The 14,283-nt window shown below is 42.1% G+C and overlaps 1 protein-coding gene across 1 annotated transcript in view; it reads right to left on the bottom strand.

Annotated features, from left to right (window-relative positions):
- The window catches only part of KASH5 (KASH domain containing 5), a 28,777-nt gene that overhangs the window by 12,920 nt on the left and 1,574 nt on the right, over window positions 1-14,283 (bottom strand). Inside the window, exons 2-10 of the mRNA XM_066630338.1 lie at window positions 11,782-11,898; window positions 10,122-10,302; window positions 6,643-6,804; window positions 6,298-6,427; window positions 5,659-5,709; window positions 5,109-5,186; window positions 4,881-4,937; window positions 3,508-3,567; window positions 3,003-3,067 (exon numbers count right to left, since the gene is read on the bottom strand). Coding sequence (XP_066486435.1) covers window positions 3,003-3,067; window positions 3,508-3,567; window positions 4,881-4,937; window positions 5,109-5,186; window positions 5,659-5,709; window positions 6,298-6,427; window positions 6,643-6,804; window positions 10,122-10,302; window positions 11,782-11,898 — 901 coding nt within the window. The remainder of the gene's footprint in view (window positions 1-3,002; window positions 3,068-3,507; window positions 3,568-4,880; window positions 4,938-5,108; window positions 5,187-5,658; window positions 5,710-6,297; window positions 6,428-6,642; window positions 6,805-10,121; window positions 10,303-11,781; window positions 11,899-14,283) is intronic.

The raw sequence follows: 14,283 nt of genomic DNA, 5'->3' as shown, positions 1-14,283 counted from the left end.
TGGAGGAGATTAAGATAACTCCTTTGTCATGGACAGATCATTTCCTGGTGGAATTTAAGCTTATTGCAGCCACTTGCTTCAGCAGCAGGAGGCCACATTGTATGGTCTGCCCCAGAAGGTTGAGGATCCGGATGGATTCCTGAGGGCTCTGGGGGACTTTCCTGTTGCCAGAGCTGTCGACTCACCTGGCATCCTGGTTGATCTCTGGAATGAGGAGATGACCAGGGCCCTGGATGAGATCACTTCTGAGCAGCCTCTGCCCAACCGCAGAGTAAGAGCAGCTCCTTGGTTTTCTGAGAACTTGTGTACAATGAAACGATGGTGGCGAAAGACTTGTGCTGAGGCTAACCACACACGAGGCCAGAGTCCATCTCGGAGCCTATTCTAGGGCAGCAGCAGCAGTTAAAAGATCATATTTTTCCTGCTGCCATCGCATACGAGGAGAACCATCTGGCTGAGCTCTTCCATGTGGTTCGTGGCCTACTCCATCTCACCCCTCCTACTGATGGGGAGGAGCACACGGAGGCTCGCTGTGATGAGTTCGCTAAGTACTTCGCAGACAGACAAAGTCAATCAGATCCTGTACGACTTGGACGCCACGTTAGCAGTACCTAGTGATGTCCCTGGGACATCTGTCTACCCTATCTTGTGGGATTCTCTCCAGTTTGTAGAACCTGAGGATGTGGACAGGATTCTCTGGAGATCATCTTTTTGCCTGCTCAACCCTTGTCCAGCATGGCTAATTAGATCTGCGGGGGGGGGGGGGGGGAACTTGCCAAGTGGACAAGGAGGGTGGTGAATTCTTCTCTGAGGGAGATAGTACTGCCACCGACCTTGAAGTAGGTGGTGGTTTGCCCCCTCCTAAAGAAACTCTCCCTGGATCCTACTAACTTGAACAACTTCCGGCCAGTCTCTAATATTCCATTTCTGGGCAAGGTGATCAAGCAGGTGGTGGGATCCCAGCTCCAGAAGGTCTTGGATGAAGCTGGATTATCTGGATCCTTTTCAGTCTGGCTTCAGGCCAGGTTTTGGGACAGAGACTGCCTTGGTGGATGTATGGGAACCATGGAAGATCTGGTGAGGAGTGTGGTGTCTGCAGTGTGGTGTGGTGAGGAGAGTGTGGTGTCTGCAGTGGCCCCTTTAAGTGTTAAGGCCAGGCCTTTCTGCAAGAGATGTGCTGCACAGCTGCAGCCACTAGAGGCAAGGAGATCCCTCAGGCTATAAGGAGCACCTGAGATAGAAAGGATTGTGGGTTGTAGGAGGAGTGAATGTTTGAAGGAGACATAACTAACTGGCATCTGACCTTGGACTGTGACCTGGCATATCGTTTCTGGACTCTGATTTGGCACCTTGCATTGACTAACTAGCTTACCTGGACTTTGACCTTGGACTGTGACCCGGCATATTGACTTTGGACTGTGATTTGGCAATCTGCATTTACTGGACTGGGACCTGACTCTGATGTGTGCTTACTGCCCTGGTGAGTTAACAAAGGGAAACTAACTAGCCTTAAGCGGGCACGATACCCAGTGGGGAGGAGCTGTGACACAACAGTGGATGACCTGCACTGGGGAATGGACAGGGAGAATGTGTTCCTGTTAGTCCTGCTGGACCTCTCAGTGGCCTTCGACATCATCGACCATAGTGTCCTGCTGGGTCGGTTGGCTGAGTTGGGGCTTTAGAGGCACTGTCCTGCAGTGGTTCCGCTCTTTCCTGGCTGACAGATCCCAGAAGGTGGTGTTGGGGGATGCTTGTTCGGCATCTTGGCCTCTTAGGTTTGGGGTGCTGCAAGGCTCCATTCTGTCCCCCATGCTGTTTAACATCTACAAGAAGCCACTGGGAGAGGTCATCCGGAGGTTAGGGATAGGGTGCCATCAATATGCTGATGACACCCAGCTCTTTCTCTCCTTTCCTCCTGATTCCAAGGAGGCAGTCAAAGTTCTGGACTGCTGTCTAGAGACTGTTGGGAGCTGGATGTGGGCGAACAAGCTGAAATTGAATCCTGATAAGATAGAGCTTCTCCTGGTCCAGAAGTTCAAGACTCGGATACTGGACTACCGTCCTGCTCTGAATGTGGTTGCACTTCCTCTGAAGGAGCAAGTCTGCAGCTTGGGGATGATCCTGGATCTGCAGCTGCTCCTGAATTCCCAGGTGTCGGCTGTGGCCAGGGGAGCCTTTGCTCAGCTTCGGCTGATTTGACAGCTGCGACCATACCTGAGTCGTTCAGACCTGGTCACAGTGACCCATGCCCTAGTGACATCCAGATTAGACTACTGCAACACGCTGTACGTGGTGCTGCCTCTGAAGAAGGTCTGGAAAATACAATTAGTGCAGAATGTAGCCACCCGTGTGGTTGCTGGGGCTCACTGGTTCGACTCAGTCAGGCTGCTGTTTCGGTGGCTATGCTGGCTGCCAGTTCGTTTCTGGGCTAAATTCAAAGTGCTAGTTTTAACTTTTAAAGCCCTATATGGCTCAGGTTCAGGGTATTTGAACATACAAATACAATACATACAACCCTTTCGTACAACCCGACCCATCCTCTCAGGTCATCAGAGGGGGCCCTTCTGACTGTGCTGCCACCAGTGGAGGTGAGGGGGATGGCGGCAAGAAAAAGGACCTTCTTGGTGGTGGCTCCCCGTCTGTGGAACTCCCTCCCCCTAGAACTGAGAACAGCTCCCTCTTTAGAATCCTTTTGGTGGAAGCTTAAGACCTTTTTATTTAAAGAAGTCTTAATGCTGACACAAGGGGGCATGCTTTTTTATTATTTTTATTTATTTATTTTAATTTTGGGTTCCAAGTTTTATTGTTTTTAAATGTTTTATTTTAAAAATGAAACTATGTTTCATTTTATGCTTTTATATGATTTCTTTTGTAAGCCACCTTGAGTGCCCTTTACTGGGACAGAAAGGGGGGATATAAATTCTATAAATAAATAAATAACTCACTCTGGATAGTCTCCTCCCCAATAGAGAAAAAGCACAACTAATTGGGCTAACACTTACATTTCTCGGTCTTTGTAGGATTGGCACAGCTGATCTTGAAGTCTGCTAACTTCCAGTTTCAATTCCTAGATGAAGATAACAAAGAGAACCTGGTGCATGACAGCCCACCACCCTTGTCAGAAGTGTACACACATCCTCCCTGAGACAGGCCTTTAAGGTACCTCCCATAAACTGAAGAAAGCACATTTGGGGTGCTGTACATCCTAAGAGCCCACCCCCTGATCTGGTGGGAAGTTGTTACATATTGTGCTGCCAATTCTGACATGTGATTTTGTGAACACAGAAAGAACTACATTTGTACACCCCAAGCAAAATCAAATGATGTTGTATACAAAGTGAGTCATTACTAAGCACAACTGAATTCAATGAAACTTATGAAAGCCACATTCATTTCATTAGAAATTACTAATGACTAGTAATGACTATGGATACAACCTATGCAAACTTTATAATGCATCTGGCACTCTGGGGAGGCTTCTGCTGGTCCCAAATATATTCCCCTTACCTGTACCACCATTTGATACTCATCCAGAGCCACTGTCAACTCTTTAGTTTGTTTCACTTTCTGTAAACAAAAAATTACCAAAACTAAGGAAATAAAGGAGTAACTGACACTGAAATCCTATACCTGTCCACTCAGAATTCTTAATACGTACTGTACTGTACTTCTTACTTCCAGGTAAGTATGCATAAGATTGCAGCTTCAGTCCCATATCAAAGTAAAGAGTGAATTATAGAAACCTCTGTCACTGACCCATGTTTTTTAAATGTATGATTTGTTTGATAACCAAGCTTTGCCTAGCCATGAGATTGCAGTGACACCTAGTGATCCCAGAAGCAAAGCTTCTTAAAAAAAAAAATCATTATCTTCTGTTCTCCATGTTCTCTGTTGTTGGAGGAAGAATGTATTACACATAAAAACCTTCAGAAATTTGCACAAATAGGGCTGCGACATTTAATCAAGTAATTTATTACATTTATCAATTAAAAAAATTTTATTCAACCACAATGGGTGCAGCAGGTAGCAGATTTTAAAAATATGAATGATTTTTAATTCAAGTACATATGAAAACTTCAGGTGGCAAAAACACTATCTGAGAAGAGGTATTTCTCATTTTCTCTCACATAAGAGGGAATGCCTTTTATTTATATTTTCATCCCATTTTTTCACTCTCTATATTGTGCTCTGCTAAGATGATGCACATGACTGGGACATGTATAATCTAAAAACAAAGGAAATCCACTTTTTAATTCAGAACTATTGTTTTAACCCATATGCAAATGTAATCAATTGGCTCATCAACTAAAATTCATACAATTAACCAACTTCTTTAATTGGATGACAACCTTACACATAATTTACTATGTAGTAGTTTATCATGGTACATATGCAACAAATGCAAATAGCCTTTTTCAGATTGAAATGAGATTACCTGCTGTAATTTCATTCTTGTATTGCTGCTCTTTTATATTCTTGTTTCAGTTTTCATGTTTTTATTTATGTTGGCTATTTGGGGGACTATAGGTTGAAAAATGGAATGTAAAAATGGTCATCCTTACAGAGAATAGATGTTGCAAATGACTGACTGCTATAGCATCAACTATTCCTCAGTAAATTGTCAATTGAACTCACCAGTATGGAAGTTTATAAGATAACCTTTTGTTAAACTCAGGGTGCTCGTTGTGTAACAAGAAATCTACCTCTGATTGATGTTATGTACAACTTGAGACCTTGTCATCCTACAGTCATAGCTGCTTCTACTACCTTTCACAATGCCACCAAATCTACCAAAACAGGAATTCCCAGGATTCTCAGCTTCATCACAAAGCTTTAATTTCACATTTTCAATTGGGCATTTTTTTCTGTATAGCTTATACCTCATTGAGTTCTGTATCTTTGCAAGAGATAAGACTTTCATATTCACAAAGTTGGAACTGCAACAAAGAAACAGAAATACAAATAACTCCTAATTACAAAAATTTAGCAACAAGTCCAAACAACAATAAACATTTATATTACAAACATAACATACAATAAACATTTGCTAAATTAGTTTAACACCAACATTTTAAGTAAATGGTATGTGATCTTCAATTCACTAGTACCTGCATTTTGGCCTTCTCTGTAAATAGCTCTTTGATTTTACGCTTAGAACTTTCTTTTTCCAGGAGCAGCTTCTTGTTCTACAAGAAAAATTCAACTGTTAGTATTATTGTTTCCCTTTATGCTGAACCAATTAGCTATATCAACTAGGCTTTTAGCAAGTTTATTTTCCAGCTGAATGAGGAAATGGAGACAGATACTGATGGGGGAGGGCTCCTGCACTATCTATGTGCAGTGAAATAAACAATGTATATTCCTCACATGTGATGGTATAGTGGTCAGACACATGCAACTTCTTGTATGAAACATCATCATGTGTAAAGTGACTGTTTATGTAATAGAAGATTATTCCTTTCTATTACACTCTGCATTTGGCAGCAAGATCTCTCTTGTAGCCTCATGCCACAAATGCAGAAAAAGCAGACACTTCCTCAGCTGAACCACACACGTCATTTTCTTGCATTTCCTCAAGTTGTCCCATTTACATGTTGACATGGCTGATTTCATCTTTTAAAAAACAAACAAAAAAACCCTGTTACCGCTGCTGCTCACCTCCTCATGCAGGTTATCCACTTGAACACAGAGGATCTGCTGCTGTTTTTCCTAAAGTTATTTGGGAAAAACAATTTGATTGACCATTATGAATCCAGCATTCAACAAAGCAGTTTGTAGCCAAACAATGATTCCTGGAGTGTTTATTGTGTCTGCATACATACAAAAAATTGTTGTGCAAATGTTTCATCCACAATGACTGCTTATAAACAATCCTATGAACAGCAATTACTGGGAATCCAGCTATAGTTCACAGGATTGTCCACAAGGAAACTGCAGGGAAAGATGATCCACACACACAACACATTGCCATGTGTATGTAGTAACATGAAAAACTTCAGGAGCTTTTCTAGTTTCAGAGCAACTGACTGTGAGGAAAATCCAAGTGGTTGTATTCAAAGAAAGTGAGTTTGTGACTAAGAATCATTGAAATCAATGGGACATTTTAGATATAATTCATTGAAGTTTCATTCATTTCCATGGTGCTTCGTCAAGATTCACCTTCCTTGGATACAAGCCATCTTCAATCATAAAATCCAACTGTTACTGTATAAATAATGCAGACTGTGCACAACTATTACGAGAGACAGGTGTATGGATCAACTGTACTAGCTAAACGGAACTTTCAGAAGTACCTACCAGCTGTCGGGCTTCTGTGTGAAGTTTACTATTCTCCTCTTCCAAACTTTTTGAAAAAACCTTCAGCTCCTCCAATTCATTTGCCATAACCCGTGCTTGTTCCAGGGCTTGCTGGCCGCTGTAATAAAGCATGGAAGATGTTCAGTTACAATGATCTGGAATGCACCCGCCTGCCATCACTACTATCAAGCTATGCAAGAAAAAGTCAAAGGAGATGATAAGAAAAGGACATAAAAGACTGGGAGATCAAATGGGGGAAGGGGGCTTAAAATTAAAATGAGAGAATCACAGTCCAAACTCAAACATAAGTAGGTGTTAATCAATGGTCCCTCTCTCAACACTTACCCTCTCAGCCTCCCCTTCAGTTCAAATATCTCCTCAGAGAGTTTTGAGTTAAGCTCTTCCGCAGCCTCAATAGTCCTTTGCAGTTTGATGTTCTGCACTTCCAGCTGCTTATTGCCATGCTGTAGGTCTTGGATGCTATTCATCAGGTCTGCTGCATCTTCTCTTTTGTTACAAAAAAAGGCAAAAAAAATCTGGTAAGCCTGAGATGCATCGCTACCACTCTGTTCCATGATAATATTATTATTATGCCCTAGCCATCACTAATCATTGCAAATCTCCTCCCCCCCCCCCCCCCACACACATTATGGCAACAATGATATGGGCTACCTTGAATGCCATTCTGCAAAAATTATGAACATTATGCTGGAGTGGCCAGCAGTAGGTGTTCCTGCCAGCCATTGGTGAGGCTTTTGGGGGGGGAGGGTGGAGAGAGAATGGAACTGGGTGGAAGAAGGCCAGAAAGAGGGGAAGATCAAGCCTGGGCTGCTGCTGAATCCTATGCCCCTTCCCAAGCCATTCCACCCACCATGTGCCTCCTCAGTTCTGTGCCTGCTATTTAGCGGGCACACATCCCATTGCCCCCAGCAGAACTCAACACAGGTTAAGGGAACATTTGTTCCCTTACCCCAAGGAGGCACAGGCGGCTGGTCCAGGCTCTGCAGCATACAGTGGTGGCTATTTGGACGCCGCTATTACTCGCGATGGCCCTGGACCTTAGAATTGGGCTGTAAGTATCACTGAAATCAATATCAAGTTAGTCATGACCAACATGTCTTGTTGATCTCAACTGCGCTTAGTAATCAGGATCCACATTCTCTGGATATAACTGCCCATTGATCTTCTAGAACAGAGGAGTGAACAAAAATATATATATTTGGAAAAGTGAGAATTTGAGACATATCTTAATTCCATTTTGTCCTTCCCCGGCAGCTTTCACCAAGGCTGTTCATGGAAGAGGTAGGGAGAAAAATAACTCACCAGTAAGACTTTTTTCCCCTCTGGCTATTCAGATTTCTGGGGCCCAGAGGAAAAACTGCAAAATTATCTCTTACATGTGCCAGCCTTTCTGTTCCTAAGCAGTTCCTGAAACTGTTCCTATAACTGCATGTGGGGACATAACCCTTATTCGATTTGGTGATCAGAGTTAAGAGAAGTCAAGACACTGCGAATTTCTGCATTCTGCATATCTTCAGACTTTCTTCATTGCTAGAAAGACCATTTCTGCCCAATGTTGCATATACGCAACTGGGATCAAATGTGTACACCTGTGGGCTGGGCAGAAATGGGTTAATTTGTTAAACAGTCTTTTGCACACTATTACAGTCAGTTCTCGTTATATGTGAATTCGCTATCTGCAAATTTGCTTATCTGTGCAGTGTAGAATTGCTACTTTCTCTCATTATAATTATTTGCACCTCTATTCTTATTATCCACTATGCAGAGACCTTCCGGAGGCTGCAGGCTTTGACATGGAACCCGCAACCAGCATGGACCCCTTTAAAATGGCCAGTGGAAGCTTCCGCTGGTCATATTAAAGGAGTCTGTGCTGGTTGCGGGTGCCATTCTAAAGGTCCCTGCAGCCTCTGAGAAGTCCTTGCAGCATTCAGAGATATTTTGGCACTTTCTGCTGCGCTCTACTGGTGTCCTGAAGATCTTTGCTGAATTCTTCTGATGGTACCCCCCAGGTACCCACTGATCTGTAGGATTAATAGTTCATTATCTGCGAATCTGCTATCCACTGGGTTTTCCTGGAACCTAACCCAAGCAGATAACAAGAACTGACCATATATCTGAATAGCAAACATATATTTCCTACAGACATGTGTCTTTCTATCCCCTTCTTGAGGTTTTCTATTTCTAAATTGTTATTATTGTTAATTGTTATTATTTTCATTATATAATTGTTAACAATTAACAATTGTTATTGTTAGTATTCTTAGTAATAAGAATACTAGTACTGTACTTATGAACTTTAATTTGCCACATCCCTTTCTAACCTAGCAGTATTCCACGACCTCCAAAAAAGAAAGACTTTCTAGATACTTTGCACAGATGGCAGAACACCTTATTTGGATATACAGAATCCAAACCAAAATACAATTTTCCCTTTTCATGAACTATTCAGCACAACACATTCCACCAACATATTGGGGTAAAAGATTGCTCTCAACTTATCCATTTTGTGCATGCAGAGAAGCATTTTTCTGAAAAACAGACTGCATTTTAAAATAGATATGCTTGCCCAAGTTTCCTCATTGCTGCGAAGAAATCAAAAGAGCCATGACTCCAGCAAAGTCAGTAAGTACACAGTACCAAAAGCTGCTGGGTCATTAAGTACTCTGTATTTAGAAAGTTAAGGACAATGTCTTCTCTTTCTCTATTTGTTCCTTTTCACAGACACCTACCAGATGGCAACAAGCAATTGTGGCCTATAAACTTGCCTAGTTCTTGGGTTCCATCTAATCTCCAAGATAAAACATCAGATTAACCGTCACCGCTCCTGCCTTATAGGCCTGATAAAGTAAATCAACACTGGATGACTTTTCTTTATTTGTCCCACTCTCTTACAGTTGCTTTCCCTACTCTGTAATGACAGAAATATTTATCCACCACCACAGAGATGCCTGACTAATCAGTAGAGTAAGAGAAGAAACAAAAGATTTTTTTTCTTATTAAAGAGGAAGAAAATATAATGCATATCTTCTCCAGAGATATAAATGCACATAACTCTTTTACTCTAAACCCAAATCCTAACCAACTTTCCAACACTGGCATAGCTGTGTCAATGGGACGGGTGGTGCATCCTGCAGTTCGTTAGAACTCACAGAGGCCCCCTCAAAGTAAGGGAATGTTTGTTCTCTTACATCAGAGCTGCATTGCCCTTATGTCAGTGTTGGAAAGTGGGTTAGGATTGCACCCTTAATTATATAGTGAAATGGAGGACCCTATGAATATAGATTTGGAAATTGTTTTTTTTCTGTCTTGTTCTTCCTGTTTTAGATGCCACTCAGCAACAATTTCTGCCATTTCCACTAACAATTGAGAAAATTAAGGCTGCTATTTTAAAAAATGAAACATGGGCACAGAAAGAGCACAGCAGCACAGGAAGCCAGGATGGGGGCTGGGGATATTTTAAGAAGTACAGGACTATAACACTCAACTACACGCATGCAATGACTAGAGAGAGAAATGGGGCAAGAGACAGATGCACTTGATACAAAGTTTGTGTATTTCCATTTCCTGGCTAGGAGGCAGCTATGTAAGTTGTATCCCTGCAGAGGAGCTTGACAAAAAGATCTAACCTTATTAGAAATATATGCACAAGCATAAGATTGTCACATTCAAGCAGTTCCAAAGACATTAATCTTCTTCAGTGCAATGTACTCTACCATCTCCAGCAGTAACCCTGCATAACAAATACTCCATTCCAAAGCCAAGACAAGTTTGTAAAGTAACATCCAGTTACTATAATTACAAACCCATCCTGTCGACAGTCTGTGATCCAGTCCTTCATAACTGCATTGAAGGTAGGAAAATCAACAGTGATCCCTCTTTCTTCTGGGTCCAATCTTTTATAGAGAGACTGAAATCTCCAGTCTTCACAGCTTTGCCCTGTCATCTCCTGTAAGTATTCCATGATTCTGAAAACAGACACTTCACCTATAACAGAACACAAGTGGAGTAAATAACACAGGTAGGCAGAAAACTTGAACATAAAGTTTACATGGAGTTGAAACCTGGGTTTAGCACTCTCATCATCTAACCATACAATCTATCATAATACAATTTGTATTTGCCTTTATTCCTTTCATCTATAAAAAAGAGATAATTACTCTTTCTTGGGTTTTGATTGTTAAACCCCTTCAATATACAAACTGTCTGTTCCACACACCTATATTATCTAAGTTGGAACATCCCAAAGCAGTCTTGCCATGGGCAAAGGTTCTTTCTGAATTCTTGTGAAGTAAGAATACACACTGAAATGAAGTACGTATTAGTTTAATTTTATGGTTTATTTTATGTTACAATAAAGATAGTAAGAAAAGCAAAGATGGTTAAAGAAGCAAAGAAATATTTTACAACCCTTTAGGGCCAAATCCTATCCAATTTTCCAGTGCCGGTGCAGCTGTACCAATAGGGTGTGCACTGCATCCTGTGGTGGGGAGGCAGTCACAGGGGCCTTCTCAAGGTATGGGAACATTTGTTCCCTTATCTCAGGACTGCATTGCTGCTGCACTGGTGCTGGAAAGTTGGATAGGATTGGGCCCTTAGTTGCTAGGCGTCTCTCAAGCAGCTATGGACAAATCCTTTGGGAGCAGGGTGACCAGATGCAAAGGATGACAGAGTGCCTATACCTTTAATTTTTGTAGAGAAGAGGGAATGTTGGCAAGTACAGCTCAACATGGAAGGGTTTAAATAGCTGTACCTCTGCTCTAGGCTGAGGAGCTTAGCTAGAGCATGAATGACAGGTGGCATACATCTCATATGTAAAGTACACAAGTAAGGACAGGCTGTATAACTTGCTAATAGAGCATACTATTCTAGGTCCACTGACCACACACCACTGCTCCCTTCAAATGTCTTCCATAGTGACATGACAAGCAGTAGATAGAATTTTAGTATGAAAACTGTTGATTAAAAACAAAGAGAGTGGAAAACAAGTTCTGAAATTTCTAGAAAAATGAGGCAGATGTCTTATTCTTAAGTCTTAATGCTAGATTTGTACCATTACTGCCCCTTCCCGCCCCATATCCCTTCTTATTTCTGTTATCACTTATTTTTTTCTACCTTTTCTGCTCTTTACCCATATGCACAATCTATTTACATAACTTTGGAGTGTTTATAGATAATTGGATAATTTGTGCACATCCTAGTCAATAAAAATTAATTAAAAAAAAATAAAAATGTCCATGTTTTTCTTAGGCCTTGTTACCATTAATGATACCATAGATTGCTACTACTTTCCCTAGTGTGCTAGTGTGTATTGACATGAGCATGGAGTTGGACTGTTACCCAAGATTTCTGGTGTAAAGTTATTCTGAAAGGCACTTGCACATCGTAAGAAAACAAAACAAAAATCTGATCTCTCATTACTCTTGAAGACTGAATATTTCCAACAGACTTTAAAAAGCTTTCTACCTGTTTGTTCTGGATCACAGGCATTGAATGTGTATTTCAAAACATGTTCCTCAGAGCACTGGGCTGTACTCATGATGATGGTCTTGCTGCTGACGCCAATGCTGTCCCATGGTATTGCTAAGAAACATGAGGAAGCAACATTTAACATAAATGGGATTTTTTCTTCTAAGCCGGATTATCTGCATACCAAGGCATCCTTCTGGGGCTGTTATGAAATGTATTTACAATCCCATTATTGAGGTGAGGATGTCCAAAATAAATCTGTTTGAAAAAAACCTTGATGGGGAACTATTTGAACTTGGCCTATCCCTATCTGGGAAAGGGAAAATCTAGCTGAGAGGGAAGACTGTAAGGACTTTTCCTTACTAAATTTATCTGCAGGAAAATCAATGCTAACCTAATGATAAAGATTATACCCTTTTATTTAAAAAAGAAGAATGACTATTTTCTATGCATGTTTGTATCAAAGAAAAACTGGAATAGACTTAACTTGCCTAAAACAAAGTTAACATAAAATGATCTGTCCACTCACTAGAATGGAAATATACTCTATACAGAACTTACAAATATACCATTCTATTCATTTATTTCAATTCATAATTCTTCACCTATTCATTATTTTTCCTCATACCATATCCTTCATATGTATCCATTTAGCTCATGCATCTTATCTTATTTTATTCCCAAACAACTTTTCTTCATACAAACAGTTTAGCAATTTTAAGAACAGTCTCTTTGAAGTTTCTTGTGTTCCTTTTTTCACTAGACTAGTGTTTCCCATCAGTGAGTCACAACTCAATTTTTGGTTTCCTTTGCTAGCTGGCAAGGAAAATATATTGAGGTCTATGTAAACTGAAACATGAGCAGCACATGCATGTTTACTTGTGAATGAGTGAATGTGCCTCAGGGCGCAATCCTAACCCCTTATGTCAGTGCTTTCCAGCACTGACATAAGGGCAGTGCAGCTCTGAGGTAAGGGAACAAACATTCCCTTACTTTGAGGAGGCCTCTGTGAGTGACACCCAACTGCAGGATGCAGCACATGTCCCACTGGCACCACTATGCCAGTGCTGGAGAGCACTGACATAAGGGGTTAGGATTGCGCCCTCTGTCCATTTTGAAGGGCAGGCCGAGGGAAATGCAACAGCACCAGAATGGTCCTGATCCAATGAATGTGGCGCTCAACAAATGTTCCAAATGGTGGGCCCCCCACCATATTAAAAAGGATAAAAACAGAGGCTTGAGTGCCTGGTAAAGTGAAACTATTTTTGTCTCATAAAGCTAGGTGAGTCCCAATAGACTAGAGTGTCATTTTAAAAAGTGGGTCCCAGTGCTAAAAAGTTTGGGAAGCACTGAACTAAACTAAGGACTTCTACCCCACTTCCAGAAGATTCCATGCCGGAGTGTCAGCTACAGAGCAAGGTGCTGGCTGTGGCTGCAGGTGCTCCACTCGATGCCCCAGTGTGGGACCCCTCCAGGCAGGAGTCTAATTGGCCAAATTGCCCTAAGGCCGGTCCTGATAAGAATTAGTATTGAATAGACCAAGCTGCTGAGAATGCTGAAATTTAACTTCTTCATTCCATACTAATCATGTTCTGTCATTATATAATATTCTGATATCAAGATAGGTAACCTCTGTGCAAGGCCAGCCCAAGAACTCCTGATGTAGCATGTCAAATGCTGCCCCCCTTTATTCCATGATGTGCCAACCTCTGTCCTCTCATGCTCCAATATCCTAGCTCAGCACCCTCCTCCCCTCCCCACTTCCTCTTCCTTCCTGTCCCCATCTTCCTTCTTCAATCCAGGGAGTGGTAGAAGGAAGAGCAGTGGAGGCAAGTAGGAAGAGCACCTCCCACCAATCCGCTGCCTGAGGTGACTGCTTCAGTTGCCTCCTGGATGAACTGTCTGTAGTTTGAACAGGAGAACTTCACACCCTTCCACATTAAGCAAATGTATAGATCAATCCAGTGAACCACTGCTTCAGCAATAAAAGTTTAACATGGGACTAGACAAGCGTTGCACAAACACAACATTATAACCTCTGGTAATGGAGCTACAAGGCAAATCAGGCAGTCAAGGCATTACTGCTGCCACACCAGCAACGGACACCAACACAAGAGACAGAACAGGGTACAGAACTACTGTATGCTGTTTTGCAGTAGTAGTCTGAGAAGGGGATTGGGTCCAGGAGGGGGGCAGGATCGGCCACAGCAGAGCAGGTCAAATTCTAATCCCTACTTCCAGGCCCTGCAACCAGCAGTGGACCTCTCCAGCCCCATGCCCAGGGCAAAGGTCCGTGATGGCGCCCCCGTGGGCTGTCACCGCACCCCCTTGTTTGAAAAGCCGCCCACCCACCTAAGGCTCACAGAGCCTTGTGCAATCTCCAATTGTGTCAGGAAAACCTCTGTGAGGTTCCCCGACGCTTTAAACCAGGGGTGTCAAACGTAAGGCCCGGGGGCTGGATGCAGCCCCCAGAAACTTTTTATCTGGTCCTCAGGCTCT

Source organism: Tiliqua scincoides, chromosome 5 (assembly GCF_035046505.1).
Source record: "Tiliqua scincoides isolate rTilSci1 chromosome 5, rTilSci1.hap2, whole genome shotgun sequence".
Classification (NCBI taxonomy): Eukaryota; Metazoa; Chordata; class Lepidosauria; order Squamata; family Scincidae; genus Tiliqua; species Tiliqua scincoides.
The sequence above is the reverse complement of the archived record's forward strand: the minus strand, read 5'-3'. Positions and strand labels throughout refer to the sequence as shown.